This window comes from Balaenoptera ricei, chromosome 8, assembly GCF_028023285.1.
Source record: "Balaenoptera ricei isolate mBalRic1 chromosome 8, mBalRic1.hap2, whole genome shotgun sequence".
NCBI classification, from domain to species: Eukaryota; Metazoa; Chordata; class Mammalia; order Artiodactyla; family Balaenopteridae; genus Balaenoptera; species Balaenoptera ricei.
The window spans coordinates 5,047,848-5,067,355 of NC_082646.1; the positions used below are offsets into that span (position 1 = coordinate 5,047,848).

Consider the following 19,508-nt stretch of genomic DNA (forward strand, 5'->3'; position numbering starts at 1 on the left):
GGCTCCGCTCCCTCGGGATTGGGGTTTCCTGCCTGCTACAGCTTACAGACAAAGATTCTTTGTTTCCAGCCCTCTCTCTCTCTTTCTCTCTCTCTTTCTCGCTCTCTCAATCTCTCTCTGGTGAAAACACACACACACACACACACACACACACACACACACACACACACACACCATGTAGCTCTCCAAAGAGGGTCAGATTGAAAGCAGACAAAACATTAAGTCTGGAATTTCAAAGGAAAACAATTAAAAAAATAATAAAACGGAGAGAGCAAGCTACTGTCTGTTCTATAATCATAAATCTTGCCTTTGGATACAGAAACAGCACACTCGCGCACACACACACACACACACACACAGCAATCATCCCTGCTTTTGCTAAAAATGGATTAGGGGTAGTTCATCATAAAGGAAAAACATATAATGACAAAGTTCTTAACAGGCCCTCCTGGGAGGCCTGAATACCCTCAAATTTTAAGTGCACATTAGCGGACACAGACAGAACCTGCTCCATGAGAGATGTTATTTACTCCCTAAAAATAACAGGCGATTACCTCACAGCATTACAGGCCTTTTCCTCAGGCACACGTGTTCCAGACCAACCCGCACTGGCCATCCCGCACAGGGCAATACGCACACGGCCCGAGGCCCTGCCAAACACACGATCACCCCTTGAGACTCTGACTCAGGCTGCTGCCTCGAGCCCACCCCCCGTGCTGGGCCCCCAACCTGCCACCCTCGTTCACTGCCACACGCACAGGGCACAGGAATCCATATTCTGCACGCATCTACATTTTCTCCATCAAAGCAAAACTTCTCGGGGCATCTTTTCAATCATGGAAAATTTTGAAGGTGTAGGAAAGCAGAGAGAAAAGTCTACTGCACCCCGAAGGGCCCTTCGGCTTTAACAAGCATGAACTCATGGTCAACATGACTTCAGCTGTCCCCCCACCCATGCCCCCTCCCTGCCCTGACTATTTTGAAGCAAATCCCTGGCTCCTTTGCTGAGCTTCCTGTCACACCGCGACACTATACCCGTCTTTCGGTTTCGTGTAAACCACTAAGAGTCCCGCCCAAGGCTCCCCCATCACGCTCGCGTCACACACCCGGGCCCCGGTCCTCCCAGGGGCACACTCAGGTATACCCACGGGAGTCCACCTGGTCCCGTCCCCCAAACCCAGCCCGAGCACACGCAGCCCCCGCACAGGATAGACCCAGACATGCTGGGTCTTTGATGCCCACCTTCCCTTCATTCGATACCCATTTCCAGCACCACTGTGCTGGGTCCTTCCAGAGGCCTCCCATCTTTCACTATGACCTCTATCATTAAATCGTCAAGGACACCCAATAGGTGATGAAAATGCAGGGGAAAGTGGCGAGAGGTGGTGCTGTAGCAGCCATAGCCAATACACAGCACTGACTCACAGGCCCACCTGTATCTCTGACTACATCCTCTTGAGGGTAGAGCGCTGGGTACCACGTTTCCGAGGCTCAGCCTAGCGTCCCATACATGGTAGGTTCTTAATAAATGAAGACATGCGTGAACAGGCTGGAGGAGGGCACGAGTCCTAACTAAGGTCCTGAGAGAAGCTCTTCCCTTCCTGTGTGGTCTTGGGGGGACCCACACCTTCCCTGGCCTCCTATCGCCTCTGTTCCATGAAAGGTTCGGAGTGGATGGTCCACTTTAACATTTAATGATTTTTCATCTCTTCATTTCTCTTAGGGAACTTCTTGTAGGTCACATGCATTTTTCTATTTGATTATATGCAGTTTCATATTATCCCTTAATCGTTCCATATGTGAATCTCCCGAATAAGATTTTAAACAACTTGGCCATCTCATCTACGGTGGTACCACGCCATCTGATATGGTGTCTTTCATAACCCTGGGCGTAGTGTCAGCATGTGGTAAACCCTCAAGAACATTCTAGTGATTTTGTGATAAAATCCTAATTCCTACTGTAATCCATGGAGCAAACATATTGTGTACTTACCGGTGCATCAGATACCCTGGTAAGTGATTTATAAGTATAATATCACTCCTGAAGGGGCACTAAGATTATCCTCATTCTATACATGAGGAAACTGAGGCAGAAAAAAGTAAGTGACTTGACCAAAGTCACACAGCCTGTTTGAGTCCAGAGCCTGGGTTTTGAACCAATATGCTCTAAGGCTGAGATATGAGATAAATACCTGCCTTGGGGAAATGGAGAGCATTAATTAAAGAAGGTTTAGGATGTTTGTTAGATGCTTGATGCAAACTATTATATAGAGAATGGATAAACCACAAGGTCCTACTGTATAGCCCAGGGAACTAAATTCAATATCCTGTGATGAACCATAATGGAAAAGAAGATGAAAAAGAATATATGTATGTATAACGGAGTCACTTTGCTGTGGAGCAGAAATGAACACAACATTGTAAATCAATTATACTTCAGTACGATAAATTTTAAAAAAAGATGTCAGATGCTTGAATGAAATATGTGGAGATGATGAGGTGAGAAGCAGCCTGGAGGGAGGAGTGAACAGCAGAGACCTACGTTGGAGTCCTGCTCTGTCCTAAGACCTGGGTGACTTCAAATGAACCCTGTAATCCCTGTGCCTTGTTTCCATTATCTACAGAATGGGGATAATAATAATACCAGCCCTGCCAGCTCACGGGGATGGTGAGGGGCGCAAACGACGTAATAGATGTGCAAATGCTTGGCAGACAGTGAGGGGCTGCAGAACCGTGGTCCTGGCTATGTGCACAGGTCCCGCCATCTGGAAATCTCCTTGAGAGAAGCAGGGCTCTCATTAGCATAATCTTCAGCACCGGTTAGGCATTTCACTCGGAAGGACATGGAAAGGTGGTTTCTCCCCCTCTCTCTCCTGCACTTAGCGTGCAAGAAGACAGACTTTTTATCCATTAGCCCAGGTGACTGCAGGCCAGGGCGGCACCCCCGGCCGCCGGCGGCCTGCGTGGAGGAGCGGTCTGCATTTCACAGCGGGTCCTGAAAGGCTTCCCGGGCGGGGGCTAGAGGCTCAGCCTGCACGGGCCGGTTTATGAGTTCCAGGAGTTAATAAACAAGGAGCTCAGTATCCTCTGACTTTTGGAGAGTCAGAGGTATTTAAACAGATCCAGCACGAGGAGCTAAGGAAATGAGGGTTTAGGGTGCAAAGCAGCTCTGAAGCAGAGCGCGGCCGCCCGTCCAGGGGATGCACCGGGGGGGCCCAGGGCAAGGCCGCCCGGAAACACGGTGGAGCTCTGACCTGCGTCCCGGGCGGACCCTCTCGTCCCTGGGAGTGGAGGTCGGAGCTCGAGGTCTAGGGAATCCTCAGTCCTGGCCCCGGGACTGCTACGTATTGGGCTGGCCAAAAAGTTTGTTCAGTTTTAAGTAAAAATAAGACACATCTTTCATTTTCACCAAGAACTTTATTGAACAATGGATTCATTAGCCGAACGAACTTTTTGGCCAAGCCAATACTCGGACCAGCCATTTAACTTCTAGAACCCCAGTGCTCTCCGGATAAGATCAGGTAACCAACACCAATCCCAATTACTATTTAGATACACACGATGAGAACATATAAGAATGGGATTTCTGAGAGCTGAAGTGATGGACTCATGTAAAGCTGTCAGAATCAATATCAATAAAAATTATAACCTCATCAAAGACAAGGATGAAAAAGAACGAATAATCCAGTGGTCAGTTCAACCTGCTCTTCCATTAGTATAACATGAGGTCCTGCTCTTCCTTTTCTAGGTCAATTTGGGGCCAGGAAAGATCAAGATCAACCGCCCAGTGTGTCTCCAAGAAAACCTGGGTGGCCCTGAGATGGGTCTCCCTTTCCTCTTTCTGGTTCCTGTGTGCCGTGTAGCACAGCACTGCTCAATCTTGGCTGCACGTTTAAGAGTAATGGGGAGAGCTTGAAAAAGTTCCCAATGCCCAGCTGTCACTACTAGAGATTCTGAATCAGTTGGTTGTGTTTGGGACCTTGGCATCAGTGTTTTAAAACATTTTTTATTTTTACTTTTGTTGTATTTTTTTCAGATATATATATATATATATATATATATATATATATATATATATATTTCCCTGTATTATACAGTAAATCCTTGTTGCTATTTTATACATAGTGGTGTGTATCTGTTAATCCCATACTCCTAATTTATCCCTTCCCCCATCCCTTTCCCCTTTGGTCACCATAAGTTTGTTTTCTATGTCTGAATCTGTTTCTGTTTTATAAATAGATTCATTTGTATTATTTTTTAGATACTACATATAAGTGGTATCATATAATATTTGTCTTTCTTTGACTGATTTACCTCACTTAGCTTGATAATCTCTAGGTCCATCCATGTTGCTGCAAATGACATTATTTCATTCTTTTTTATGGCTGAGTAATATTCCATTGTATGTATGTACCACATCTTCTTCATCCATTCATCTGTTGATGGGCCCTTGGGGTGCTTCCCTGTCTTGGCTACTATAGCTAGTGAACATTGGGGTGCATGTATCTTTTCAAATTAGCGTTTTTGTCTTTACTGGATATATGCTGGGGAGTGGATTGCTGGATCATATGGTAACTCTATTTTTAGTTTTTTAAGGAATCTCCATCCTGTTTTCCATAGTGGCTGCATCAATTTGCATTCCCACCAACCGTATAGGAGGGTTCCCCTTTTCTCCACACCCTCTCCAGCATTTATGATTTGTAGGCTTTTTGATGATGGCCATTCAGACTGCTGTGAGGTGATACCTCATTGTAGTTTTGATTTGCATTTCTCTAGTAATTAGCGATGTTGAGATCTTTTCATGTGCTTTTGCAGTTTTTATTGTGGTAAAACATACATCACATAGAATTTACCATTTTGACCATCTTCCAGTGTACATTTCAGTGGCATTAAGTAATTCACGTTGGACAACCATCGCCATCAGAACTCTTTCATCTTTCCAAACTGAAACGCTGGGCCCATTAAACAATAACTCCCCGTTCTTCCCTCCTTCCAGCCCCTGGCAACCATCATTCTACTTTTCTGGTCTCTATGAATCTGCCCACTTACGGACCCTCCTATGAGTGGAGTCATACAATATTTGTCCTAGGGCATCAGTAATTTTAAAAAGCTCTCCAGCTCATTCTCTGTGCAGTTAGGAATAGAGGGTAGTGCCAAGCAGGGGTTACGTATGAATTCATCTTTGGGAAGAGAGGATAATGCAGGGATGTGGATGGAGATGATAGTAGAAAAACTGCAGGGACAGAGAAAAATAATGGAAAAAATTCACATCTCCGCCCACACGACATTTAGGAAAGGTATTGCTTTCATGAAAAGCCAGCTAGAAGGGAAAGGCTGTGTTTGTCAGGGAGACTATCCGAAGTAAGGGATTTTGAATCCTACACACTGGGTTTGAACCCTTGTTCTGCTGTTGAATAGCTGTGTGCCCTTCAGGGAGTCATTTAATAGTCCTGAACCTCACTTTCTCTGTCTGAAAAATGGGGCTAATTCAATCTACCTCTCGGGGATGTTGCCGGGTTTAAAAGCAGAGGCAAAACACGTGAAAGTGTCTGAGGCATTGCAGAATAGTATACATATGACAGTGGTGGCTGCATTGAAAATGGGTAGCAGTTGCTTCCATTCTAATTTATTTTCTTAAGTGCATTAGCCTTGGTATCAGGTAGAGAGAGCATAACTGTTCTAGCTGGGTCCAATCTGTGACCATAGAATATTTAATTTTAGAAAAAGCTTAAAAACTGCTACAAATTAATTTTTAAAATCTAGCCTTACTTCTTGGGCACCAATAACCCTTAGAGAGTGCAATTGTTTTCAAGCGACAAGCTGGAAGGATGATTATGCCATTTTAAAGTAAAAAGACATACTCATTTGATAAGCACAGTGAAGAAGCATTCACAGAAGCATTTACCTCTTCAACTTCTTTCTTTTGTGCTTGATGCCAGCACCTGTCCTTTGTGAAATAAACACGTACACTTATGCACACACACACACACACACACACACACAGAGCTCTGGTCCTCTTGTTGGACTCTGGGTTTGTTTGGGGTTGTGTGTGTGCCTTATTCAAACAAGACGGAGCTAAGGTTGCATGACGTCTTCTCTTTATTTTTCCATTTAATATTTTAAGGACCCAAGATAGCTATTAGAGAAAAGCAGAAGAGAGAGGTGGGGAGGAGGGTGAAAAGCAGGGAGAGAGGAGCGTGGCTAGCTTTGTCTTGCTAATGTACTTTGTTTTGTGGATGATGGGCCGTTTAGACAGATTCAGACCACCTCAGGAGGGGGAAGGCGACAGAGCAGCAAGACAGCTCAAGTGGAAAGCTTTACTGGGGACAAAAGCTGCACCTGCAAAGCGCAGACGTAACCGTTTCTGGAGGCCAGGGCTGATGCTGGGAGATAAATGCCCGGCACCACCTGACTGAGGGCCTTGCAGCGCGCACTTGCCTGGATACTGCAGTTCATTCATTTCAGAAGAGAGGCAGCTCCTGCAAAAGCCCCAAAGAGCCCAGCGTGGCATTACAAACGCACAAAAGGACCGAGGGAAGGAACAGCAGTGCAGGTAGAGGAGAGGCTGAAAGCTAGGACCCCTGGAGGAGTAATGAATCGTGTATCAGAGCAGTTCAACCCAGACAAACTTGCTTCTTAACGAAAATCTGTATTTTAAGTCCAATATCAGATATTCTCTCATTGGCTCTGCCCCCAGAGTCTCCCTGGTTAATCCTGGTGGTGTCAGCAGGTCTCAGCCTGCAGAACTGGAGGAGCTTTCAGGGATCTCCTGCCTGCCTTCCTCCCTTCTTTCCTTTCCTTCTTCCTTCTCTCCCTCCTTCCTTCCAAGACATGGATCCCTATCTGCAGATGAAACGAAGTTCAGTAAGTGAACCAGATCAGAGCAGAGGGGCCCTGGACGAAAGCAGACCCTCACCTGCAGCAGCCAAGAGCTCGACAGTCGGGGGTGACTCTTACTGGTTTAGTTTGGCCCTTTTATTTGACAGGAAACTGAGGTTCAGGGCATGAAGTGATTTCCCCAAAGTAAACCAGAGGTGCTCCGACCTCAATCTAATATGTTTGACACTGTAATACATTTTGTCTCTTATGGACGTTTGCAACATGATGGTAAATGGGTCACCTAATAAAATGTGGCTTGGACCGTATGATGAGTCACTATGACTTCAGATTTTTTATGGCAAAAGCCAATAACTCTGACTTCGAAAGAAAACAGTAGCAGGGACTGGCCCAGGGTGGGGTAGGAGGTGAAGAAAGTCACAGAAAACCAGGAAAGTTTACAAACATATTCATTATGTTGAATTTTTCCTCCACAGACTTGTCTGGTCGTTATCTGATTATAAATTGTTAACAGGAAACAGGAAGTCTAATGTGATCGAAGGTGTGAACTTGGTCAAGACACCCAGGCTCACTGGGTCTCTGTTTCCTCCATAACCCAAGACAGTTTTGAACCAAATGTCTCTAAGATTCTTCCCTTAGAAGAGCTTTATGTTTCTCTGAAATATTATGCTGTGCTAACTCCATGCAACCAATACTAAAAACTTCTGCCTTCATTCATTCTATGCAGCAGGTGTGCCTTAAAGAAAAAGGACTGAAGGAGAGAGAGCCAAGGAAGAGAGTGCCCTTCATACTCCTACTCATCCTTCAAGACCCCACTCAAAATGCCCCTCCTCCATGGAATTTTTCTTCTGCCTCAGGCAGAATTTTTTCACTCACATTTTTTTCTCCCTTAAACCAGGTACCATGAATTATTCACTTGTTTAAATGCCTGGAATCTAACAGTGTCTGGAGCAGGAAATCTCCACAACGTTGTTTCATGAATAAAGATGCTGAGAAATGTATTGTAATGTTTGCTAAAACCCTCACTGGCGAAAACCATTTGCTGAGACCATTTTCTTTCTCTTTCAACCAAAGCAAAGCAACTAGACCAAATCTCCAAATCACCACTTTAAAAATGAATTGGTATCGCTTAAATTTCTTACCAACAACCCCCTGAAAATATGACATTGCAAGAATCCTTGAAATCTTCATTTCATTTCCTTCAACAAAGAAAGCCCCCGCCTTTTGGCTTTGAAAGTGAGCAGCATCTGTTTCCTTCCAAGAGCAACACGCTTTCGTTCATGGAGTAACAACCTCAAGTCGCATCTTTATGGAATTATCACAAGATATTTCACAACCTTGTCAAGTTTTTGCAACGAGCAGCATAAGGGGGATCAGCTTAGGCTTCTAGAAAAGCTGAGTGGACAAGAGAGTTGGGACACACACCTGAGGTTCCCCCACCGCAGTCTTACCATCGTGGACTGTGCCGGGCTGGCAATGAGGACAATTCTACATGTGGGAGAACAGACTTACCTTCTTTGACATTCAGTCGTGAGGACGGGTCCGTGTGGGAGGTTGTGTTATAGGCCAACAGTGAACCTGAAAGGCGAAGCAAAAGCATCAGGTTATAACCAAGACACTCTTCCGAGATCAAGACGAGGAGATGGGATGAGAAGTGAGTGGGGAGGGCAGGAGACAGGGAGAAGGATGGAAGGACAGATGACTGACTCCTTGAGAGAAAGAAGCAGTTAATGTCACCCATGTGGGGGGCCAATCACGCAGGACCGTAATAGCTTCCTGGAGTTAGGGTCCGAGGAAGGTAGGACAGAAAGCTCGTGGGCGGGACACACACAAGCCCTCCCAGCAGCCACGTTTAAGGTTCTAGAGTTCTTGGGGTCCACACTATGTCACAGCAGGAACACAGGGCTGGGAACCATGTCCTGGTCCTTCGACAGACTTCCCGTGTGACCGTTAATGAGGGACTTTACGTGTCTGGATCTTGATTTCTTCACCTTGAACTACAAGAGGGGGTGGCAAACTTTTTATACAGACCAGATAGTAATTATTTTAGTCTCCGCGGGCTGAATAGGGCCTCTGTTGCACATTCCTCTTTGTTTTTGTTTTGTCTTGTCCACGGGCCAGCGCTGGCCAGATTGGACTGCAGCTTGTATTGCCACGCCCTGGAGGAGAAGCCCGGCCACTTTCTTCCCACTGTGATGTCCTTTGGGTTTACAGGTGGGCAAGGTGCTTGGAGCCTCACGCTTGGTGAAGGGGGTGCTAGGAGCTGGGAAAGGGGTGGGGCTGGCAGTGCTCCCCAGAGTAACTTTTGTCTCCCTTTACGCATAGCTAAGAGAATACAACTCAACGTGAGGCATAAGCCACTGAATCTTCTGTCATCACAGGGTGCTGATATACAATCTTTCAGAATTAAATGCTCATGCAGAACTACTTTTAGCAAGCACTAAAAGTAGTTCTAGTCTGGGCATTTTCTAGTAGATTTAGTCTGGGCATTTTCGAGGTTTTTTCTTTTCTTTTTTTTTATTGTTGTTGCATGTAAAAAAATTCTCCCTTCTTTCCTACAACTAGACTTGTGCCTTTGTTTCCAGCAAATCCAAGAGCTTTATTTTGGAAAAACGTAGGCATTTTTGTCATCCTCCTTGAGGCTCTCCCGTGGAAACTCTGAAGTGCGATCAAGAGGGCTGGGATCTGCTTTTACAAGCTTGACATGGGTGTTGGAAGCTAAAAAATCTTTCTAAACCATCCTTTGCCTGCTCCCTGGGACCGAGCGGATGGACTCGGGTGCCAGGGCTTGGAACAGGGAATGGGCTGTCAGACACTCCTATTTTTAGTCTCAAGTCCCGGAAGGGACACGGGAGTGGAGCGGCCGCCTCACCCAGCTGTGGGCGTTTGGTTGTGTGTGTGCCTCAGAGAAGCTGTGTGCCCTTCCGGGCCAGACGACGAAGAGAGAATTTTGGAAGAGTCATCCAACTGCTTAGAACCTCTGACTTTGGGCTTGAGCAACTATTCCTTTTAGCTCTGCAACAGTTCCAGACAAAAAAAAGCAGAGGGGTGGTGATGGTACTGAGAGAGCTCTATGCCAAAGCGTGGCTGTGTGGAGACACCTTTAGAAAGGAGGCAGTCACGTGCCTGGAATAGCCGAGAACCAGATGCGTTTGGTTCTTCCATTCTCAAAAATATCAAGGACAAAGTGATTTTTTGCACTTCGTTTAATATAAATTTTTATGCACATGAGAGTTCAGAATTAGACCTGCTTCTTACCACTTACTAGCTTGGTGACCTCCATCAATTTACCCAAGCTCTCTAAGCCATAGGGTCCTCCTACATAAAACAGGCTAATAATAACACCTACCTGATAAGGTTCTTATGAGGAGTCAATAAAATAATACACACAACTGCTCGGAACAGACCTTGGCTCAGAATGAATGTTCAATACACACTAGGTATTATCACGACTATTTTTATATCTTTTCTCCCACAGAGACCACGATGACACACAATAAACTCTTTATAAAAGAGCTTGCTGGGCATTTGCCTTGTTCTCTGGAATTACAGTTATGAATGGGTTCTGCTGCAATAAGAAATAATCCTCCATGACTGGAAGGAGGTTAAGAAATGGAAACAAGCGTTCCAAGGGAAGAGAAAACAGTCTCTGGAGTAAGACCAAGAATGTCTGCCTCTCTGTCCCTGCCATTCTCGGCCTCAGGCGGAAACCTCACGGCTGGAGCAAATAAAGAAAAATGATGGTCTCGGAGGACCGAACTGCCTGAGTCATTAGTGCAGATGTAGCTGAGAGCACGAAGCTTAGATAAACCGCACTTATTAAATTTCCCCCTCGGTGAAAGTTCTTCCTTGGGCACACGTGGATTCCAGAGGAAACTCCCAGAAAGCCAAGAGGAAGGGTCGTTTGACCTCTGCAAAGCTTGCATGAAATACACATTTCATGGTAACCTAGGAGAAGGGTTTTGCCCTGAAGACTGTTCTTGGTTCAAGTTTCACTCCTAGAAGGAGAGGCTGCCTTCCCCGTGGAGGGGCTGATTTGGGGTGTCTGACCTCCTTCCCAAGGGACCAACTTTCCCTTCTCTCCTCCCATTTTTTACTTAACCAGTTCCTCAGGCTACAGAAAGTGGCAAGGCACACTCTTTCCTTAAAGGACTTCGTTCAGATGCAAGAAGGTCCTCCCTGGAGCCGGGCCCCTCACTCTGTGGCTTTGGATATCTCTCTCTCCTTCTCTGAGGCACTTTCTGCGTGGGGCGAACACCACCTTGTCAGAGGAGACAGGCTGTGACGCCAGGAGGGAAGCCAGCACTCTTGGGATGCTTGTCGTGCGCCGGATGCTTTCTGTCTATTCGCTCACTTAATTCTCACACAGACGACGAAATCAACATTCAGAGAAGTCAAGTAATTTGCCCAGGATCACACAGCCAGAAAGCCCAGGAGGCAGGATGCCCATTCTGGTCTATCTACAAAATCTGCTCTCAGCCCAGCAGACCCTGCGGCCTCCAGGCTAAATCGAAGAAACAGACAACACTCACCTATGGTGTTGGAATCAAGACAGTGGCTGCCTTTGGGGAGGAAGAGGGGGTGATGGAGGGGGGCACTCGGGGGCTTCTAGTCTCCCCCTTGGACTGGAGGGACTCATATGAGTGAGTGGATTCACTTCGTGATAATTCCTTGACTTGTGCATTTATGATTTTTGCACTTCTCTCTATGTGATACTTTAATTAAAACGTTTGTTGACTTATCTGTTTATGTATTTACATACGCATGCGGGCTTCTATGCGTATCTATGTATTTGGGGCCCCGAAAAGCACGGAGCAGCTGCTGCTGAGAACGGAATAGGCTCCCCAATGTGAAAGCACAAGGACAAAATAATTTCCCATTGTCGCGTCCATTCGTCACTGGTACAGTATTTGGGATCTGAAAGAGGATGGAAATGAACAGAGTGAAGCTTGCAGGTGTGGGTGGAGCCCCCAGCAATCGGGCTTTCTCCAGCTCCACATTCCCATGAGCGGACCTGGTCTTCCTCTGGGGCACCTGCAGACGAGACAATGGCCGTCTGAGCGCCAAAGCCTTTGTCTCCCGCCTTGCAGACAACTCGCCAGCCCCACTGCCAGCCTCTTGAAGCCGGGCTCCCTTTTTTCTGCGCTGCCATCAATGGCTCTGGCTGGAGGGTGCAGGTGGGCAGGGAGGAGGAAGGAGGCTCTGTGTTCTGAACAACAGGCCTGGCTGACGACTGAGTCCCGGGAAATCTGGCCTTTTGTTCTCCTTCACCGGTCAGACCCGGCCTGGAAGGGATAATACTTCACTGGCTTAATTGCCCGGACCCATCACCTTTGCCCGAACATCTGAGGCGGCCGGTGGGGACACCACAAAATGCAAAATGTGTTTTCCATTATGTTTAAATTAAAAATGGGAATCAAGATAGATACCTTTGCTGTGGCCTCCCTGTCACCCAATATATTTCATTTCTCTAGTGCTGCCACTATTTCCAAACGCATTTTCTTAGCATTTTTCACGGGTCAGAGGCAGACAGACAGACTGAACACAACTTTCTGTAAAATGAACAAAGGCTCTTTCCTTCTGCCTCTGGCTGCCCCACCCAGGACCTTTTGGGCTCCCAGAAACCCCAAACTCCCCCCAGCGGCCCTGGGTCTGAACTGCCGTTTGGGGACAGCTCCCACTTCCTTTGAGGTCCGTCCCAATCTTGCCTTGTGACACCCAATCTCATTTCCCGCAGCCCGAGACTGTAAATACGGCCTCTGCCTGCGCGAGATACTGATGGGGCCGCCCGTCGGGTCCAGAGTATGGGGCGCCGCGCGGAAGAGAGAAGGGCAGAGTTGGCGTGCAGATAGGTTTGGCTTAATCGGCCTCATTCCAGGAGGCCACAGGGAAGTTTTCGGAAAGCATTTATCTCTGGGCACAAATGAAAACAGAAAATGCTGTGGGGAAAGTGGCCTGGCCCCCCACACGGGAGCCCCAGGGGCGTGAGGCTAATTCCACAGCAGGGGAGGGAAAGACCGGGTGGCCCAGGTAAGCGGGCGCTGTCTGTTCGGCCTGGCCTCTGCCCTCAGGGCGTGAGGCTGTGGGCACAGCTGCAGCCCGGGCCGTAGGAGGCCTGGGTCTCAGACACCAGGCTGGTCTCCAGGGGCTGGGCACGTCTGAACCAACTTCCGAAGCACTCCAGGCCTCATTTGCTTTGGCTTTAAAATGGGGATTTATAACTAGTTGTCCGTGGCGTCCACAAGGGGGCATCCTGTCTGTCCCGTAAAGCGAATGACACCTGGGCAGAGGCAGCCTGAGCCCGGGTGTCCCCAGGAGACTCCAGAATGATCCCAAGAACTGTGGGCATCTCCCCAGACCCGGCCCCCGCCGTCCTCCTCCCATTTCAAGTGCGGGTGACATTACAGAGGGGTGGTATAGGGTACAGCCACTCGGTCTGGGCCAGCTGAAAAGCCAGGGGATGGAGAACCGGAGCCTCCAGGCAGGTAAATCCCAGCACGCCAGACGGGGGCTCAGGACACTGCTATTTCTTCTCCACCCTGGAAAATATATTTTTAATTTGAAGTTTGGTTTTTAAAATTTGAAAGTATAGCTCCTGTCCTGACAACCCGAATAAATACTCGAGCACCTTTGGTGAAAGTGTAAATTTGGTGTCAGAGCTTCTTAATCCTACCATGTCCTTTTTTCTACTAAAGTCCAGAAAGCTCGGACGCCTCTGGAGAGGTGCAGCTGCCTTGCAGTCTTCTGACCCAGGGCTAAGTTAGAAGGGCTCCAGTTCTCTCCTATTGACTCTCCTTAGCCCCACTGCACTTCCTCCCTCTGTGCTGAGGAGCTCAGCTCTTTTCCTTCCACCTCTCGCCAAAGTGGAACTGTTTGAACGCCACCCCCTCCCCCACGAAAGGACAGATGACATTGCACGAGGCTTAGCACCCTTCTCCCGGCCTCAACTCAGCTGCCCCAACCTCTCCCCAGAGCCCTGGCCTCCCTGCCTCCGCACAAAACATCCGCTGGAAGTAAGTCTGGAAAAACAATACAGTGTTTGAAGGCAAGTCGGTGGGCCTTGCGGGGTTCCCAGCGGTCCTGAGAGCAGACAGCTACCACGCACGTGACCTCCTGCAGGCGTCTCAGTGGACGCACCCCCCACAACCGGGGGTCCCAGAGGCTGCAGCTGAAAGTGGACCCCAATTAACAAGAGGCATGAATCAAAAATTGTTTCCATGATAGCAGATCATTCTGTCTAGGTTCCTCAAAAGGCCTCTAGAGTAGTACAACGCTATGCTGGGGCAAGTTTTTTTGAACCTTAATACAAGTATTTTAATTTTTGCTTTTGCAGGCAGACATGGTTTTGCATCGTTGCGCAGACCCCATTATATTTTGCTGTTTCACTCAACATTGTATCATATCTGTGCTTTGTTCATCTCCACTCAACTCTGGAAATTTGCTCCGCTAATAAGCTCCTTTCTGGAAACTTCATATTATTATTGCTTTGAGGGCATCTTCCTTAATGTCTACAAATACTCTTAGGAAGAACGAAGAGAAGAAATCCACCCTTTTTCATGCCCTGCTACATATACCCACAAACCCAACCCTCTGGCGTCCACTTCTTCCCAGCCTGCTTATTCCTTTGCTCTTTGTTATCTGTTCTCCTCCGATAGAAAGCCTCCTCAACAGTTACCCACGACTACCTTATTAAATTCCTTGGCCTTCTGAGCAGAGGTTGGTCTTGCTTCAGGGTCTGTGGCTTGGGTTCTTCTGTGAGAGGAAGTCCCAGTGGGGACTTTAGTTGTTTATGGACCCGCCAGAAAGCAGGGCCTGGGATCACACGGCGTGAATGGGCTCTCCCCACATCAGTCAGAACGTGCTTGAACATTCCCTCAACAAGGGCATCTGGTAACTGGGCCCTTTAAGTGCTCCAAGCTCGCTGCCCACACTGCTGTCCATCTCTTCTCCCACAAAGCGATTCCCGGACCTCCCGCCATATGACACCAGGAGGGGCAGAAGGGCAGAATCGGTCAGCGTTTTTGCTTTGCTGGTCTCTCCTTCTCATGCCCAGCTTCTGTGTGCCCACCTCCACCTCCTGCCCTGCCCAGCTAGCATTACTGCGGGACTCTGTGCAAAGATCCTTTCTAAAAAAATTCTATAAACACTTAAAGAAATACAGATTGTTAGAAAATGCTCATTCTCCAAAGCTCAGAAAAACTGGGTGGAAAACTGCCCCCGTTTTTGAAATTGTCATTTCTTGGGCTGACCTCATGTTGCAGCAAGACTCAGACATGAGGTCATTCCTCTGGTGTTAACACACACTGCATCACCCACACAATCCCACTGCTTACCAGACGCCTCGGAGGGGTGACTGGGGAGCCCAGAGGCACCAGTGGAAACTTCCGAAGGCATTTTCAAATTTTTTCATTTTTACACCCAGTGTGTGTTGCCCCTACCCCACAGAGTGCACTGCTGCAGAAGGAGACAGAAGATTTCAGGAACGGTGAGCTGAAGACCCACCGAACAACGGAACACAGATGAAGAACTAACCGACCCAGAGCCCAGGAGACCAGGGAAAGCGGTCCGTGGGCACTGTCCAAGGATCTCAGCTTTAAAGGACCTTTAAAATCATCAACCTCCTTCTTTCCGAAGCTGAACTCCTGCAAGATTCCCAGCAGCCACGGACAGCAAACACTGCACCCTGAGGCTGCCAGTGGATCTTTGGGCAGGACTGACTGTTAGAAAGCCCCCTTGTAGAATGAATCCACAACTGTTTTCCTGTAGCTTCAACTTGCCCATCTTAGGACCATCTTTTCTGGCCACAGAACAGTCCTTCGGTACTTGGGGTCGCCGATATACCACCTGTATTTCTGGTGAAGGGTTAAGGCTGAGGTTATTAGCAGGTTTATCAAAATTCTGTTCCTATGTGTATGTTTCATATCAGATGAAATTCATATCAAATTGATGGGGCTTGGCAACAGAGAAGCCTCATATTGGATAAATCCTTTGGCAACTGTGCACTTTCTTTCATAAACTCTCCCTTTCCAAAGCTCTTTGCCTTCTGACTCGGCCAGGAGAAAGCTTCCAACAGATCCTAACCCGCCTGTAGCATCTACTACACTTCCTGCTTAGTTGGGAAGGGTGTGTAGGTAACAGCGGGTAAAGGTGGGTTAGGGGGGTGCCAGAGTGACCCCAAGAATAAGAGGAACTTAACGTGTAAATATTCAAAAACGTAAATCTAGAGTTTACTGTAGGAACTTTAAATCATCGCTCAAGACAATACCAGCCAGGGTGTCCATCTATTTATAGTTTGGGGCAAAGTAGTTTCTGGAAAGTGGTTCTCATGTGAAGAGTGTGACTCGCCTCTGGCAGACCCCACGGGGCTGCAGCTCTCTACTTTTTCTCCATTCCTTGTTTTCCTTCCCTTGTCACGGCAGGACTGGGTCAGCCCCCTCGCAGGGTCTCTGGGAGCCAGTGCGACCTTGGCAACTGGACACCCGGACGGGCTGCTCCTATAGCATCCGCTCAGCATAAACCGACAGCCCGGGACCCTATCTCCTTTCCCTGGGTTGGCTCCGTGGGAACCAGTCTTCATCCTGCGTGGCTGGGCAGAATTCTCTCCCAGCCCTGGGGACTTGGGCTGCAGCCTCTGGGGGTGTTTTGCTGCCCAGAAAGGGAAGGGACCAGGCACTTACTTTCCCTGAGGTAGCTGAGGTGTGACAATAGCACTTCCGTGTTGTAGAGGGAGGTGGCTCGGAGGATATCCTCCTTGTTCAGTTTACACAGTTCCTTGCCGTCCATGTTCTGGAAGAAAGATGTGTCGATCTCCATCAAGCCGTACTCCTTTATCGCCCACTCCAGCCACTGCCTCACGTGCTCCTGCGTCCACAGCGTGGGGTCTGCAGGGGAGATGGGCTGTTAGCAAGGCTGCAGGACGCAGGGCTCCACCCCTCCTCTGTCTTTGCCTCCCTCCCTCCCTCTCTCCCCATCTCCACCTCTCTCCCCTCCCTTCCTCTTCCCCTCCCTTCCCCCTCCTCAATCCCCCCTCCCCCCAGTGAGAAAGTGGTTCCCTCCCAGATGGTCCTCCCAGAATGCCCATCCGGCCCCGTCACATCTGGCGCTGCCTGAACCACTTAGCGCTCTGGAAAGGTTCTTAGACGCCTCACTACGCATCCGGACAGGACATTCTCTTTAAAGTCGTTGGAGGGCAACCGAAACCTCTGCCTGAGAAATGGTGGCATCAAAATGAAAACAAGCACAGTTTCCAACACGCAGGGACCAATGTCTCCGGAAAGGGCTACCATCTGTGTCTTAAGAACATCAGTGATTTCAGGGAAGAACAGTGATGTCTCCGATGGCTGCAGAAAAGAAGATGTGCGTGGACACTTGGACCACAATTCCACGTGTGCAGTTGGAAAACCCAGTGGTGTTAGTCTTAATAACTTAACCCCAATCTGGGTTTTCTCCCTTTGGAGACAGCTGTGTTGAAATTTCTTTAAAATCATCCTGACAAAGCTTTTAGGATATTTAAATCCCCAAAGATGGGAAATGGGGAATTCCCTGGTGGTCCAGTGGTTAAGAGTCCGCCTTCCAATGCAGGGGTCACGGGTTGGATTCCTGGTCGGGGAACTAAGATCCCACATGCTGCGGGGCAACGAAGCCCTCGTGCAGCAATGAAGACCCAGCGCAGCAAAAAAAAAAAAAAAAAAAAAAAAAAAAAACCCTATGGGAAATGGTGTTGGAGGGAGAAAACATTTTAGCTCTCAAGTGAACATACATAATGTAAGGACTGAGGTTGTAAGGTCTCCACTTGGGACCCTCAGACTCCTCCCCAGCCAGGTGTGTGTATATGGGGAGCATGTGTACTTTGAGTGCTGGTGATGAGTTCTAGCAGGTTCCACGGTAGGTAGAGCCCTTATATCTTATCACGCATCACCATGTCCTTCCTTGGCCCCCAATTATTAGAGAGTCCAATACGCAGTTAAATATGCTTATCATAGAAGAAAACTACATGGGTCTTGCCCTTATGGAAGATCATCCACACGAAACACTAGGGCAGGAAAGCACGGAATTAAGCAGCAGATTTTTCTTGTGGCAGTTCAAGAACTCGTGGGCAGAAGGGGTTACTGTGAATTTGGAGTCATGGAAGGCTTCCTGGAGGAGGGGAGATTTGATGGTCCCCAACTTCTACTGGGCCTGTTTTATTGGACTGCTCATTTGGTAGGAATATCTGTGCTACCTCTCAACCACCTCACCCTCTCATTCTAAGGGTCTGTGAAGGCTCTTGGCAAAAATGGGAGCAGGTTTGAATGATTAGGAGGGGTTGTGGGGAAAGAAACAAGGTTCATACCAACCACCCAGAGCCCGGTAACTCGTAACAGTCCAGATTTTGAATGCCTCCTAGGTGCCCGATGCTCCACGTGTGCTATTTTTCACTCGTCAAGAAAAGCCTGCAAAGTGGCTTTTCTCTTCGTTTTGCAGTTGGGAAGTGGCGTCTTGAAAGGTTAAGTCCCCAGCTCAACCTTCAGTCCCAGTCTGAGCTGGAATTCCAGTCAAAATCCTCCCAGGACTGCACTTAGTTGAGGGTCCCCCACCCCAAGCCTCCTCTCCTCTCCCCTCTCACCATCCTGCCTTAGCTCACCCGGGAGGTGCTCTGCCATCACCCCAAAAAGCGGAGCTACCCGGGGCTCCATTGTACAGGTCTGTATCTCTCTCTCTCTGTCTCTCAGATAAATTTCTTGCTTTGTCTTACTCTTTTGCTCTCCAGGAACAATCAGGCACGGACCATTGGTAAATGGAAATAATTTTGCACCATTTCAGAATTCTAAAGAAAAGTGTCCTGGGGGAACTTGGATTACGTAGCATATTATTTTTTTCCATCAGCTTGCCTCTGCCTCTCCTAATTCCTCACTTTGAGTATCCAAGGCCTCAAATACAATTTTATACTGTAGATTTTATTTATTTTATTATTTCCTCCCTTGCTTTGGGCTCTGTCACAATATTATTTCTCTTCCTTTACAGCACACTGAATTATAAATCTTCCACTGTGGAGCATGCTAAACTCTTCCAAATATATTTCCTGGATGATTTAGTCCTAGTTTCTTCCCATCTGAACTTGGAACTGGTGATGAACTAGGGACCTCGTTTATACTTGTCTTAAAATCCCACCATAAATTCAATTGGTTGTTCCACTGATGTTTTATTGCCTTGATTTGTGGACTTGCCCAAATGAGACTTTCTGTTATGTCCAGGAGGCTGACCTGGAGGAAGCCAACATGTGTGAGGGTAATGCTTAAAGATCCAGCCAGAGGTAAAACAATGAAGTGAATCCCTAGGTAGTGAATTCATGACACGAAGTGCTTTGAAAACCCTTTGATAGGAATTTATGCTATTTTCATTATTACTGCTGTGGTTACCTTGGCCTCCTAAGACTGCCATCTTGATACTCCTTTTGAAAGTATTTCAACACCATTTCGGAGTTGAAGGGTCAACCAAACAGTCTGGTCATTTCCACCCCCCCACCCCTTCCCTACCCCCGCCCAAAAGTGACTATGGAAATGAAATGGTGTCAACATTTGGTTCAGAGACAACCTCTGGCCTCCTAACTCTTCTGTCCTCAAGATTTCCTCCCCACGCTGGCCACTGTTTAGAGGAGCAGTGCGGAGGTGGGAGGGTGGGGTTTGATTCCA

At 47.8% G+C, this 19,508-nt stretch overlaps 1 protein-coding gene across 5 annotated transcripts in view; it reads right to left on the reverse strand.

Annotated features, from left to right (window-relative positions):
- FLI1 (Fli-1 proto-oncogene, ETS transcription factor) overlaps positions 1 to 19,508 on the reverse strand; it is a 120,938-nt gene that overhangs the window by 21,041 nt on the left and 80,389 nt on the right. For all 5 annotated transcript variants that reach the window (XM_059930063.1, XM_059930061.1, XM_059930065.1 and 2 more), the window contains 2 exons: positions 16,515 to 16,718; positions 8,350 to 8,415 (listed from right to left, as the gene is read on the reverse strand). In XM_059930063.1, the coding sequence (XP_059786046.1) occupies positions 8,350 to 8,415; positions 16,515 to 16,718 (270 nt within the window). The remainder of the gene's footprint in view (positions 1 to 8,349; positions 8,416 to 16,514; positions 16,719 to 19,508) is intronic.